The 16,031-nt window shown below is 35.0% G+C and overlaps 1 protein-coding gene across 2 annotated transcripts in view; it reads left to right on the top strand.

Annotated features, from left to right (window-relative positions):
- LOC149787824 (uncharacterized) overlaps window positions 1-12,955 on the top strand; it is a 122,452-nt gene extending 109,497 nt beyond the window's left edge. For both annotated transcript variants that reach the window (XM_089974044.1, XM_089974042.1), the window contains exons 12-13: window positions 1,560-2,423; window positions 7,642-12,955. In XM_089974044.1, the coding sequence (XP_089830170.1) occupies window positions 1,560-2,423; window positions 7,642-7,718 (941 nt within the window). In that variant the 3' untranslated portion in view covers window positions 7,719-12,955. The remainder of the gene's footprint in view (window positions 1-1,559; window positions 2,424-7,641) is intronic.
- Window positions 12,956-16,031: the final 3,076 nt, after the last annotated feature.

Raw genomic sequence — 16,031 nt, 5'->3', positions numbered from 1 at the left:
ATAACATGGGGTTTTCACTAAAAGAATTCTTATGTCAAGTTGAGCCTAAATGAAAATGGTGCTAATCTTATGTCCAGTATGGATGTAATGGTAACTGTCATGAAACTTGCTATCTCTACTCAGTCTGAAAAGAAAGTTATACTGACAGAGTTTTCAACAGAATTCTTATGATGTCTGGTTGATTCTAAATGAAATTGATACTAGTGTGATGTCTAGTATGGTTGTCATATTCAAACTCAGACATCATTAGAATTCTTTTAATGTGTATTAATTGTGTATTTACATTTTTTCATTATTTCTTATGATACCATGTTGTCCCATGGGGAGGGGACACTGTGTCCATCTTGAAAATCTTTCTTTCACTACCCTCTCATAATGGATTTTCATATTAACATATTTTCACCAGAAGACTTACATGATATTTAGTTGGTCCTAAATGAAATTGGTATTAATGTGATATCTAATATGGCCATCACAACAACCATCTTGAAAATCTTAGTATTGCTGCTTGTTCTCAATAGATGGTCTTATCAACATAGAGTTTTACTAACAGACTTCCTATGATGTCTAGTTGGTCTTAATATGAAAATGGTGTCGATCTACTGTCCAGTATGGGCACCACAGCAGCCATCTTGAAAATCTTGTTATCACTATTTCACCTGAATGACATCATATCAGCATGGGGTTTTCACTGAAAGATTTTTTTATGATGTTTTGCTGATTTCTGTAAAAGAAAATGGTGCCAATCTGACCTTAAATTTGGCCACTGAAATGGCCATCTGGAAGATCTTATTATCCCTACATCTAGTTGACTGATCTTATTGACATTTTACTTAAACCAGAAGACTTCTTTTAATGTCTAGTTGGTCGTAAAATAGAAATGGTATGCATCTGATACCTAGTATGGCAACCATATTGAAAATTTTGCTCCTGTTACTTATCCAAAACATGAAGTTAAATCTTCATGGGTTTTTCACCTGAAAGTTTCTTGTAATATCTTGTTTGTCCTGAATGGTATTGATCTGATGTCCACCATGGTGGCCATCTTGAAAATCTGGCTATTGCTACTCCTCTTAAAAGGAAGGTCATTCTGACATGGGGTTTTCATGCTTATGGTGTCTAGTTGTTCCTAAGTGATAATGATGCAAACTGACTCAGTATGGCCACCATAATGACCATCTTAAAAATATTGTTACCTCTACTCTTCTCAAAAGGATCGCTATACCAGCATGGAGTTTTCACTGATAGACTGCTGTCATGTTGCTATTTCCCCAGAATCATCATACTGACATCGGGTTTTCATCAAAAGATTTCTAATGATTTCTGCTTGGTCCAAAATGAAAATGGTGCCTATCTAACATTCAAAATATCCACCACAGCAGTTAATTTGAAAATCTTGTTATCATTGAAAAATATTGGAGAAGGTTTCAACTACTCAGGAGATAAAAAGGAAGAAATGTTCTAATCTTGAATTCCTGGAAATTCTTTTTGCACAGTGGAGTCAGTCCCTTCAAGGGACTCATTTCATTTTACATTTTCTGATTTTCATTTTCTTACAGGTGAAAGACGGCACTCAAGTGATGAATCTAGTACTCCAGTTTCAAAAGGCACTCATGTGCCAGACCGACTGAAGGGATCCCTACCCAAAGCCAGATCATTCAGTACTTTTCGAGACTTGGGTGAGACTACTATGGATTATGAGCTTACACCAAAATCCAGGCACATACAATTTGCAGATAACATTCTGACTTCTAGTGTGTATGATACTCTGCATTATTCCATGTCAGATCTGGATTATCCAAATGAAACAAATGTGCCACCCAGTCAGGATACAGGCTATCAGACAGCCAGTCTTCAGTCAACCAATCAGGACACCGGACTGCACACAAATCTGACTGGTCAATTCAGTTCGCTTCCATTTAATATAACCAGCCAGGAATCCAATTTTCAAAGCTCTAGTCAGTTTTCCACTTCATCAGAGCGACCTCTGCCTACTTTAAACTTTGCTCATACTCGCACCAATTTGTCGGCACAGGATGTAATGCTTACAAATTTTAAAACTCTTCCAACCTCATTATTATTGCAGTCAAATGAAATTGCTCTATCCTCAAAACAAGATGATAGTGCATTTTCTGATGATTCACATGAAATTTCAAGTTTGCAACATACACAGTCCCCTGAGTTCAAAGAAGGAGAAGAAGACACTATTGATGAAGAGGCCATTTTACAGAGGGCACGGCAAGTGCTTGCGATGGCAAACAACTTATATCCACAGGAAGTTAAACAGATGGGGCTAACAGAGCAAAATATAACACCCACCATTGCAACAACATGGCTTGAACCACTGATAGCTTCAACACCGCAGAAAAAACTAAACAATTACTTGATGAAACAAAGAGGAAAGGGCTATGGAAATACTGCTAGTAAGTGTCATTTTTTACTTGAAAATTGCTTTCTAATAGTAGCAAAATTAAGAAAGAATTTTCTTATAATTAAAACTCTGGAACCATAATTATCCTTATGTCAGTAAAGTTAGAAGGGGATATAGCATTTCACTCCTTCATTTTTGTGTTCATTTATTTTTACTGACTATACTTCACCTACATTTATGAAAATTTCCATGTGGATGCATCTCAAGGATAATAACTCAAACTCTTAAACTGTATTGGTGTAACCTGACTTTCATGCTTGAATGATTTTCATTTATAGCTATCAATTCGTTACACCCTCAGATTCTTGGATGCCATTTCACCTACATTAATGTTAATTGTCATATTGATGCATCTCAAGTTGGTTAACACAGCTATTCAAGAATTGCAAAACTATGACTAATTCTTCGTGCTTGAGCAACTTACATACCATAATTTTCATTTAAGCATTAGATCATTAATATCTTAGACACCATTTCACCTACACCCATGAAATATGGTATATGGATACCTCTGAAGCAAAGTACCTCAACCTTGCCAAAGTAGGTCACTTTCATTGTGACCAAATTTGTATGCTTGAGTGAATTTGGTGTTTTCAGCTATCTGTTCCTTGTAATATCATCTTGGACCCTATTGCACCAATAAACATGGAAATTTGTATTTAGAGGCATTTCAAGGAGATTGAGTTAACCATACCAAAATTAAATCACTGTGACCTCATTTTCATACTTGTGTGAAATCTTTTCAGGTATCTATTTGTTTCACCCTCTATATCTTGGACACTATTTCATCTACACCAGTGAAAATGGGTGTATGGATGAATCTGAACTTAACCATACCAAAACTGGGTCACTGTGACCTAATTTCATACTTAAATTACTTTTGTTATGAAAATTAGTATTTAGATATACCACCATGTCAGCCAATTCTGCGCAATTATACGAGTCCTGTAAACATTGAGCCACATGTTGTTTTTGGTTGAATATCCAACTATCATCCTTTTATTAAGGAAGTGATATTCATAAAGTGTACAAAAATATCCCACATTTCTAGACTAACTGCATATGAAAATGTGATTTCTAGATGTCAACATGAAGACCCACTCCATGACCTTCTTGAAGTTTTAACCCAGAAAATCCTATTTACTATGTATCTTTTAGAATCATAAAAAAATACATTTTTATAAAAGATGGAAATATATACCTTAAAACAATACTGCATTTTAATCAAATTTCCAATTTTGCAAGAAATTGTCCCACACATGGTTTTATCGTCTGCTATACAACATGTCAACTTGCGACTAGAACGGGATTCTCAAGAAATTCCCCAGCATGTAGTCTGTTTCTAAATTCTTTAGTAATTTTTTTCCCCATAAATAAGAAGTTGTAAACACATTACATCCTATTCATTGTTGGTTCTCTTCAGCTTATTTTTTATAAAATGCTGAACTTTACTAAGATAATTTACGTGATCCGTTTAGTTTGCTTAATATCTCTTGCCATTGATTGGCATTGTTATGTTGAATTTTGTAGAACCAGCTATAAACTTGACCTAATAACTCGACCGGAATGTCGACAGAAACAGTCCAAAGTAATGTATTTCATTTCCATAGCCAGATTAATAAATATTACATCTTTTCAAAGCTATGCGCAAAATAGGCCGACATATCGTGAGTAACGAAAACACAGGGGTGGTCCGGTGTGTCCAAAATTAATATTATTTTGAACAGAATATTCTGGAGACAATTGCCTCTTTTCAAATGGTAAGCATTTATTTATTTTCGTAAATCAGTCAAATTCGGTATGCGTTTTTCTTCAGTATTGGTGACAGAAACCTTAGGTATGCAGAAATGCCTGACAGCATTGTATCTCAAAGAAGGTAATTCATCTTTGAAAACTAGGTAACTGTGACCTAATTTTCACATTTGAATCACTTTTATATCTTCAGTTATCCATTCATTATGCCATCAATATATTGGATCCTGTTTGTTCTGTACTCATAAAAATTGGTATGTATATGCATCTCAGAGAGAGAACATTACAACAGCTAGATCATTTGACCTATTATTAACACCAGAATGACTTTTGCATTGTCAGTGATTTGTTTGACACAGAATTTGTATCTGTTGCGACTGCACTAATCAGACTTTGTTTGGGCCTTATAATGATGAAATTTTTATTTTGATGCATCTTAATGAGTAGTATATTGCAGCAATATTTCCTTCTTCTACATGTTGGTTCTCATTGGTTAGGTTTTAATGGTTAGAATTTTTTCCAGATCAGCCTAGTTCAGCGAAGGTGTATCTCTATGCAAGGCACTTGACTACCATTGCCTTGTTATGAATTCTCCATATTACTCTCTATACTGACAGCTGTGGATTATCTCTATGCAAGGCACTTGACTACCATTGCCTTGTTATGAATCCTCCATATTACTGTACTCTCTATACTGACAGCTGTGGAGTATCTCTATGCAAGGCACTTGACTACCATTGCCTTGTTATGAATCCTCCACATTACCTAATATACTGCCAGCTGTGGAGTATCTCTATGCAAGGCACTTGACTACCATTGCCATGTTTTGATTTCCTCCATATTACCTTCTATACTGACAGCTGTGGAGTATCTCTATGCAAGGCACTTGACTACCATTGCCTTGTTATGAATCCTCCATATTACCTAATATACTGCCAGCTGTGGAGTATCTCTATGCAAGGCACTTGACTACCATTGCCATGTTTTGATTTCCTCCATATTACCTTCTATACTGACAGCTGTGGAGTATCTCTATGCAAGGCACTTGACTACCATTGCCTTGTTATGAATCCTCCATATTACCTAATATACTGCCAGCTGTGGAGTATCTCTATGCAAGGCACTTGACTACCATTGCCATGTTTTGATTTCCTCCATATTACCTTCTATACTGACAGCTGTGGAGTATCTCTATGCAAGGCACTTGACTACCATTGCCTTGTTATGAATCCTCCATATTACCTTCTATACTGACAGCTGTGGAGTATCTCAGTACAAGGCACTTGACTACCATTGCCTTGTTATGAATCCTCCATATTACTCTCTATACTGACAGCTGTGGAGTATCTCAGTACAAGACACTTGACTACCATTGCCTTGTTATGAATCTTCTATATTACTCTCAATACTGAGATCTACTGCAAATTTGCTACGGTTGGCAAGGGGTTTTGAGTTTAGGAGTAAACACTTTGTTAAAATTTAATGCTTATTAAATCATGATAATGTTCATTTAATAAAGTTTATGGGTATTTCCCTCAAACTGGGATATTAAACACAGGAAATACAGCAATATACACATACAGATACCAAAAAGCACAGCATTGCCAATTCTGGTGCATGTCATTTTACTCTGTCATATTCTTGAATTTTCACTCATATTTATGCCATTTAGCCAGATAAGAAAACATTTACACATATTTTTAGTGAAGTGATTCTAAAGCTGTACTGATTAATCGGCCATACTCTTAATTGGGCCAATTATTGGAACAATCGGTAGCAGCAGAAATAATCGGTGCCGATGTAAACAAATTTCCAAAATATAAATTTAATCATAACATTCATCTTGACATGGCTTGAATTTTAAATCAGAATTAAATGGTGGAAATTAAGGAATAAACATTTGATTTGGGGGTTAATTGAAAGACAGAATATTCTTAAAAGTAAATACTTTTTAACATGCTTGCTGTAAACTACCACTGATTGTCTGCTCACAACAAATTATCAATACCATGCATGCACTCATCCCAATCACAGCAGCCAACCACCCAATGAGGCCTCATGTGGCTGTTGAACTTCCAGCATACACATTACAGGGATGGTCCTGGCTTATAAAACATTATCGCCAAAAAAAAATCACCAATCAATATTTTGTAGCCAATTTTCAAACAATGTCACCAGAATAAGTAGTGAATATTTTTCCAAGACTATTAATGTAACAGGCAATGAAAATTAAAAAAGATGGAACAGTTATTACTTTATTGACAACAAGTAATACAGCCATGATATTACAAAATAAATCATTACATGATTGTTTTGCACTACTTCCATGGTCTTTGCATTGCGCATCACTGTTAGTGCATAGGTCTAACTGTTGTCACCTGAAATAAATGCATTATCAAATATGAAATATCTACATTCCTACAGTCTCTCTTTTTTTAATAGAAACATCATGTATTGAGCAAATCTATATTATGTATATTTTCCAAATAATAGTTTTGTAAGAAACTTTATTTAGATGACATTTTAATGCTAAAACCATATGATCGTACTTTGCATTGTAAGATAAGTGATGTATAATGCGACCATCGATTTCACACATTCAGGAATTAAATGTGCCTCCCCGCATTTATGGCTAGCTTCACAAAGTACATCTCCGTCAACCAGGAGTTCAGAAATTTATTTTTGCTGTGCTTTACATGCTTTGTTTGTTAGTGAATTGCTTCCTAAATACCAGGAATGATCACTGAATGCTGTAGATTTTTTCTCAACAAGCAAATTATGATCTCCATTCCCACCAATGAAACTTACACGAGTCAACTTGACCTACCCGGCATTACGGTACCGTATATATAAGCATTGATTATCATCATTAAATTAAAAGAAGGAATGAAGAAATATATCAGAGAGCATATGTGCCCCCCAAAAACTAATTTGGAATAAATGTTATTTAGTAAAGAGTTTTATTTGCATATATGAGTTAACAATAAGAAATAAAGTGGGATATAAAATGTGGGAAATAGTTATCATATTTATGGTAGCTTGAGACCACATTTTTGAACTGTTAACATAAATCCGCACCGATTTTAGGCATTGTTAGTTATAACAAAAATAGGGCATGGTTTGCTTGTCAATCAAATGCTACTGCTTTCACTAACTGTAGAACAGGTGGTTTCTTGAAATAATTGGTATCGGCAATTTTAATAATCGGCTATACGTGGTATCGGCATAAATGGCTAAAAGTGACATGGGTACAGCTTTAAGTGATTCCCATGTTTTGGAATTTCACATATTTCTATAATTCAGGTCTTCTGTTGTGTCTCTATCTTATTTTATTCTCTTCACTAACATATACAGCTGAACTTTGCTATTTAAAACATTATTACATGTACTGCTGCCTTTGGATGGATATGTGACTTCTCGTGCTCTCACACATCATAATTTTACTATTTTTTTTCCAGGTGAGATTGCTGCCTCTATTTTAAAGAGAGCTGGTGAAGATCTGGCTAAATATGGACCCATAATTGGATGTGACTGAATCTGGCTTTAGAGTTAATGTAATAAATTAGCTTGCTACATTCAGTAACTTATCATGTGCTGAAACATGAAAAAATCATTTTTTTTTAAACTCATGGTCAAAATTCCTTTCATGGCAGTGACAGATCTAAGGGTTTCTCCAAAATATTAAGTGTTTTTGCACTGCCTCCCACAGATGTCTGAAAAAGAATATGTACTGCATCAGTATTGCCTTCTGCCTTCAAATACAGCCATTCTGATTGTCAAGGAAAGAAGACCAAAAAGTATATTAAGATGATGACTATTTAAACAAGTGTCAGCAAGAATTGGGATTCAATTTTAATTGGCTATTTACATCAGCATATGGCATTTTCAGGTCTTTGGAAAATTGTTTGAAACAATTTGTAACAAATTTAACATATCTTTGCTGAAAAGTTGGATTTTTTTTCAAATATTAAAGTTGTATTAAACTGTTATATACTTCTGACATACAGTGGTTATACATGTCCAATGTAATGTATATATCATATACACAATCTTGTATGTCCATGTAACTAAGAATAAAGTGAGCTTTTGAAAATTGGGAAATGCACAACTATATGATGAATTATAATGTTATAGTTTTTGGTATTCTTCATAAATATGTACAGAATAATATACAGAGGCAAAGTAGAAACTGCAACTTGTCAGGTCTATTCCAGAAATTAAAGTCAAGTTGTAAACAGTATGAAGATGTCATGAAGTTGCTTTTCACAAGGACCTATTACAGTGAAGCTTGTCTGATATAGCCACTGATTATTCTAGATATTTTCTATAGCAGCTGTAAAATTTAATCAATAATTTTTCCTTATAAATTACACTTAGCATTTCAGTACACTTGCCAATCCAGCCAAAAGTTTTAGGTCCTTTTATGGTTGTTTTAAACAGGTTCTTTAAGTTACAGTCTCAAATAATGAGATAATGCTTTTAATAGCAACTTCTTTTCTTTGTGTTTCTGGTTTTCATATCTATTATTTCCTTTAAGCAGTCATAGTTCTGACCTAGTTTAGCTGACGTGCTTTTGCTGACAGAGTTTTTACTATAAATCCTGATTGTAGTGCAGCTGCTTGAAAAAGTGCAAGTGTGACAACTTTATTTTTGTTCTGTCCTACAATGCTTGTTGGTAAGATTGTCACATTAACAAATGAAATTTGGTTAGAATGTATATATATATGTAGATTACCTGCTTGGAGGCCATGACAGCATTTTTTTATATATATATACCAGTTTTGAAAACATTGTTCAGCTTTTATTCTTTGGTTTAAACATTATTAGTGCAATTAAACCATTTGCGGGAGACAATTGAAATTTGACAGATAAGATAAGGTTGAGATTTATCCAGGTATGACTTCTTCCCCCAAGTCCATCAGTAAGGGTTTGTGACTTACACAGGTATGACAACCTCTATTATAAAGATGTAAATTACTTAAAATAGATTAAGAATATGGACCACTTATGTGGCTTGAATTGTTTATTGCCCAGAAACAATAAAATACATGTAGTTGCAATACTCTGGTTGTAATTTACCAATGTAAATATTGAGGGGTTGTATCACTACTTTATAAAGTCTAATTAGTTGTTCCTGGGAAACTGTATATGCAAGAGTCTTTAATTAAACTTCTCTCACCTTGTACATGTCTTTGAATTTTGGAAAACCCTCAACTATATGCCACTTGCATAACATTCTCTATCATTATGAATACTGTATATACTTGCTCATAAGTCAAGTCCAAGTGCAAACTGCATGGACCCAGAACTTCCATTACATAATGCGATGGCAAGTCTGGGTGTATGTAGCTTGTTAGGAGTACTTAATACAACAAACAACATAGACTTGATCTGCAAGAATATTCAAAGATGCCAGATCTTGTTTTCAGTGAGACTTAATAAGCTAGTATTTACAGTAATATTTCATCATTCCAATATCTCTTTACACACCATCATAAAAGTGATAGGGGTATATAGTGATATATACTTTTTTGCATTCCTTTTTTCTTCTTTCTCCCATTCCAGTAATGTCCTTCTGTCACACCTCAATTATGTGTTTTATTCAGTCGGTTTTCAGACATTTTGGTGGGCATCTGTGTTTCGTAAATGTATTTCTAGTCATCCTGTTACTGTAGCAATTTAAAGCCACAAGTTGAAACAACTTAGTGTTTATGTGATAATTTTAAAGAGAATCAATCACTTCTAATGATGAGGATTATGCTGCAATGCAATCCAAACAGTCATTTTCCATCACTTGGAAATCTGTCCCCACTTTTTGTAGGTATATGATATACTGTTATGATGGTGTGTAAAGATATATCCAAATGATGAGATAGTACTGTGTACACTTGCTTATAAGGCCCACTGCATGTGTGTAGTACAAAGTGTGTAGTACAAAGCTTTTGACTTTTCAAACACATTTGGATCATCTAAATTTTAAAGATGTAAAAAAAATGACCATATATCAATGCCAAATACAGTCCAGTTGCATGTGTATTTGTTTCTGTGCTGGGTAGCTGAAAGTATGCAAGAAAATCCTATATTAAGTATGAAATAAAAGATCAAATGCATGAAACAAAAAATAGTTTATGCCATATGGTGCCTTGCGTGTTATGTATTTATGTTTTTAATTTGTACGTTTAATGAATTCAACTTAAAAATTGTATTAGTCATGTTCGTAGCATTCCTCAGTGACATTGCTGCATAATGTTTCAAATATTATAACATGACATACAGTATTTATGACATGCATTAGGACACTATTAAATGTTATAAATACGAGATAAGTTGATTGTGGTTTATTAGCTGATATGATGAGTTACATAATTTCTCAGAAGGAGTCCTGTGGAACTCTGAAATGGATCCCTGGGAAAGAATGATGTTGATATGTATATATTTATTTGGCATTTATTTTTCAATTATCTCATAATGTTTATCTTAATGATGGAGAGACATGAAACTATTTAATTCAGTAATAGTCCATTTATTCTAACCAAAATAACATCTCACTTACCCTGTGGCCTCTCTGTCATAAAACTTGGTTCAACATTTTGAGTAATAAATGTTACTCCAGACTTAGACATCATACATGGAGGTAATAAATGCAGCATTTTAATTGGTAAGAATATTTTCAAATAAATTTTAGAGTTGAGCGATGTTTTATGACAGAGTTGAATCCACATCTCCCAATTTTTTCTCACCAAGATTTGCAACATGGCATTTGGTATAGTAAGAAAATGAGCATCATCAGAGTAGTTGGGATTAAAGGACTAACAATATGCTTCATGCATATGGCATTAGCATACAGCATTAGACTTGTACATCTGTCCCATCTAAAATCCTTGTCATTTAGCATCATTATATGGACAGTTCGGTCTTGGCAGGCATTATTTATATGAGATGACCATGTGCATGTTTCCTTTTTTGTGTGTCTTGTTCCAGTGTGTATTTCAAGAGTTAAGTCTCTTTTTGGTGGTAATGAATATTTTATATATGTCCATTCTTGTAAGAGTAATTATTTCCACACCTTTTGATGAATTGCCCTAAAACATGGCAGACATTAGTGACATCAGCTGATTATGTACATAAACTTCAGGGTGTATAAATATTGTGTCAGATAAAAATTTTAATTTTTAATATGTTGGTTTTTGTCATTTTTATTTCAAATATGGAGTTAATGAAATTTGTTTCTCATGAAAGTTTGTCACTTGTGAAATTAGATTTCCCATATATATTTGCTTTTAAGTCAGATCTGTTTCTCGTGGAAGTTCATCATTTTATGAAATTATACTTACCATATATATCCATCTACAAACAACATAAACCCTGATCTGCCAATGCATAATGTACCAGCAGATTAGGGTCTATGTTGTTTGTCCTACTGATTACTGGTTGCAAAGATTCAACTCTGCCAGTGCACTGTGTGATGGCAGATATGTGTCTCTGCAATTTGCAATTGGACTTGTAAGTATATATGGTACACATGTATTTGAAGATTTCTTCCAGCACAAAATCACATGCTTCTGGATAGTTGGAACATATCTGATTATGTTAGAATCATGATTTATGAGACATTCATCTTTAACATACCTCTGTTTACTTTCAGTACACTTCTATTCACAATCTGAGTAAACAATTTTCCTTAAGTTTCATTCTAAATAGGATGATCAATGATTTTTATTTATTTTTTTCTGACTTTTTTAATCTGGTATCATTGAAAATATCACTCCAATGTATTTTGAAATATCTGGATGTTACAAATATGTAAAATGTTGTAAAAACATCTTATCCATGGCAAAATCCCATTGAATATTATGTAAAATCCAAATAAGAGGGACCTATTAGAATGAGTTTATAAAGAGAACACTAGCCTTCTCTCTCCCACCCCCAATCCCCAAAATTTTCTTACATAAATGAAAATACTCTAATCAGATCTTCATTTACTGTGTTATGAACAATTTCTGGATGTAAATATTTGGAGTGGTCTCCCACCTAAATTGAATCATGTGTTAGATTATGTTACTCAGTGTTATTTTGTGTGAGAGTGAATTCGACTTAAATGTTAACAAGAGTTAAGAGAATACTTAATTTTAAAAAAATGGATGGCAGGAGGGAATATCATTTGGCCAGTGGTATAGCAAGAAATTCCCCCTCACACACACACTTAATTTGAGTCCTGTACCAATAAAAATGTTTATTTATGGGAATTTTGGAGCTTCACTGGCTGTGCTCACACCCGCCCTATGTTATGGGGTTGCTTGAGTGGTCACTATGCCACTGCATTTTACATGTAGAAATATAACCGGTAATTGTTTAATTACTCTTTCAAATTAACGTAAGTAATTATAATTATGTTCATAATAAGTAAAGGAGTTTACCTCCTTTTTCTCAACCCTTTTTTATGTGATAGCTCAGATTAAAACTGTAAAATAAATTTTAATGCACAAGTTAAATGATAAACATGTATACAATTTAATAATGACACATTTTGCAATATGTTATTAATTGGTTAGTATTTACAAATTTTAATATGAAATGTGATGTGTAGTTTGACATGACCTCTTGTTGACAAAATATTAAATAGAAATTGTTAACATGCACATATTAGATAAAATATTATAAATATATGAATTGACTGAAGTTGTTTGCATGTGGATTATCGTGAAATAGAAGCATTAAAAATAAATTTGTGATAAACTCAGATTTTTGAAGCCTAATAAAGTATGTATTTAATTTCTGGCTCTGGAGTTATTGAACACATATCCCACCATGAATAGTGTAACCCATGCCTGCACACATTTTCCAATATGAAAAGTCTTATCCATACTTGCACATATTTCCCATCAGGAATAGTCCTACCCATGCCTGCACACATTTCCCACCATGACTAGTGTTGCCCATACCTGCACACATTTCAAACCATGAATAGTGTTGCCCATACATCCACACATTTCCCCACCTTGAATAGTGTTACCCATACCTACACACATTTTCCACCTTTAACAGTGTTGCCCATACATGAACACATTTCCCATCATGAATAGTCATATACATGCCTGCACACATTTCCCACCATGAATAGTGAGCACTGCCCATCATGCACACATTTCCCACCATGAATAGTGAGCATTGCCCATACATGCACACATTTCCCCACCATGAATTGTGTTACCCATACCTGCACACATTTTTGACCTTGAATAGTGTTACCCATGTATGCACACATTTCTCACGACGAATAGTGACTGTGCACATACATGCACACATTTCCCACTGTGAATAGTAAGTGTTGCCCATACATGAACCCATTTCCCATCATCAATAGTCCTACCCATGCCTACACACATTTTCCACCATGAATAGCATGTGTTGCCCATACATGCACACATTTCCCAGAATAGCATGCATTGCCTACACATGGACACATTTCCCACCGTGAATAGCGAGCATTGCCCATATATGCACACATTTCCCATCATGAATAGTGAGCATTGCCCATACATGCACACATTTTCCACCATGAATAGCAACCATTGTCCATACATGCACACATTTCCCCTCAAGAATAGTGAGCATTGCCCATACATGCACACATTTCCCATCAAGAATAGTGAGCATTGCCCATACATGCACACATTTCCCCACCATGAATAGTGTTACCCATACCTGCACACATTTTCCACTTTGAATAGTGTTACCCATACATGAACACATTTCGCATCATGAATAGTCCTACCCATGCCTGCACATTTTCCACCATGAATAGCAAACATTGCCCATAAAAGCACACATTGCCGATCATGAATAGATGTAGTGCTACCCATATCTGCACACATTTTTCAGTTTGAATAGTGTTGCCCATACTGGCACACATTTCCCACCATGAATAGCAAGCATTGTCCATACATGCATACATTTCCCCACCATGAATAGTGTTATCCATATATGCACACATTTTCCACCTTGAATAGTGTTGCCCATGCATGAACTTATTTCCCATCGTTAATATTCCTACCCATGCCTGCACACATTCCCCACCATGTATAGTCCTACCCATGCCTCTGTGTCCATCAGTCCAGTTATGTTTTATGTTTACTCTTAGACTCTGGTGGTGTGTCCATGTTCCATGAACACAATTATAGTTTTCCTACAGCCTTTATAGTTGGCAAGACCAAAAAGTAATATAAATTAAACAATTTGTCTTATTACAGTGAAACCTATTTTGAAAGATCACCTGTCTTGAGAAACCAGGTCCTCAAAGCACAGATTGAGGATAAAGTGTTATGACCTGTAATGAAAGACCACCTGTCTTGAGAGACCATAATTCTTTGGCAGAAGGGGTAGACTTTCAGGACAGATTCTACTGTATCTATATCAATTCAAGGCATAATACTGGATATCAATTATCCAAAGCACTTTAACGTTATCCAATAAATACTGTAAATCAGTTATCTTTAGGGCAATCAAATAAATGCTGTCAATCATACAAGTTTGGCAAGCAAAATGTTTCCTAGTAACAGGCATGACTGTCCAAAACACATAGCACTGGAGCAACACAAGTAACAGGCATGACTGTCCAAAAATACATAGCACTGGAGCAGTACTAGTAACAGGCATGACTGTCCAAAAATACATAACACTGGAGCAACACTAGTAACAGGCATGACTGTCCAAAATACATAGCACTAGAGCAACACTAGTAACAGGCATGACTGTCCAAAATACATAGCACTGGTGCAAGACTAGTGTCACAGGTATGATTCATCAACATGCATAACTAGTGTCACAGGTATGATTAATCAACATGCATAACACTAGTGTCACATAAATTAACAGTAAATGCCAAGATCATACAAGTACAGACAAATATGCATGATCCACAACATGTGTGTACACTTGTGCTGATTGTTTTGTGCTCTTGGCAATGTTTTGGTAACATGACAGTAGTGATTCAAATACATAATCCACATCACAATAGCAGCATACATCTGTGACGCAAGTTTTCAACAAACCACCCCTAATTCAATAAACCTCATTCATCTCCCTAATAAATATATAAATCACCATCTTTATCATATAACCTGTGTGATCAACTCTAACAGGATGGATTCATCAGTAAACTTCACATTGGTTTGACATTCCTGTTGCAAGAGATGCTTTTAAAATGCTAAGGGCACATAACAATGCACACATGCTTACACTCTACAAGTTGCACGGTGAACAATTGTTTTTAGACAGTAATACAACACATGCTATTACTGCATTGCATAGTCCTATCAAACATTCTCCCCCCTCCCATCGGTGTTGATACTGACAGTTTGCTGAACAGACATGCAGGTTCATTTGAACAGATGAGGGAATGTATCGATTTTCCAAGGAATTTCTGTTGTGAGATTAATGAGATCATTTGGTCCATCTGATTGGTGCAGGGTGAGGTGACACCCTGATTCTCTTGCTTTCTGTATTTACTTTGGAATCAGAGGTGTTGGAGGGTAAGCGTATGTGTCCAGACCGTTCCAATCGATGGGTAGCGCATCAATTGCCAGGGATTTTGGATCCGGGGCAGATGAGATAAAGATTGGGAGTTTCACATTCCACCTTATTGCAAATAGGTCCACCAATGGTCAGACCCAGTGGGCACATACCTGAGTTAAAAACGAGGGATAGAGAGACTATTCCGTCTGTATTAGTTGATTGTTCTCGGACAATGAATCTGCTAGTACGTTTAGTCTGTCCAGAATATGATAAACTTGGATTTATCACTGAAGGCATCACTTTACAAAATCCCACACCAGAATGCAAAGGTCTT

Source organism: Sinohyriopsis cumingii, chromosome 11 (assembly GCF_028554795.1).
Source record: "Sinohyriopsis cumingii isolate HCF-2022 chromosome 11, ASM2855479v2, whole genome shotgun sequence".
Classification (NCBI taxonomy): Eukaryota; Metazoa; Mollusca; class Bivalvia; order Unionida; family Unionidae; genus Sinohyriopsis; species Sinohyriopsis cumingii.
The sequence above is the reverse complement of the archived record's forward strand: the minus strand, read 5'-3'. Positions and strand labels throughout refer to the sequence as shown.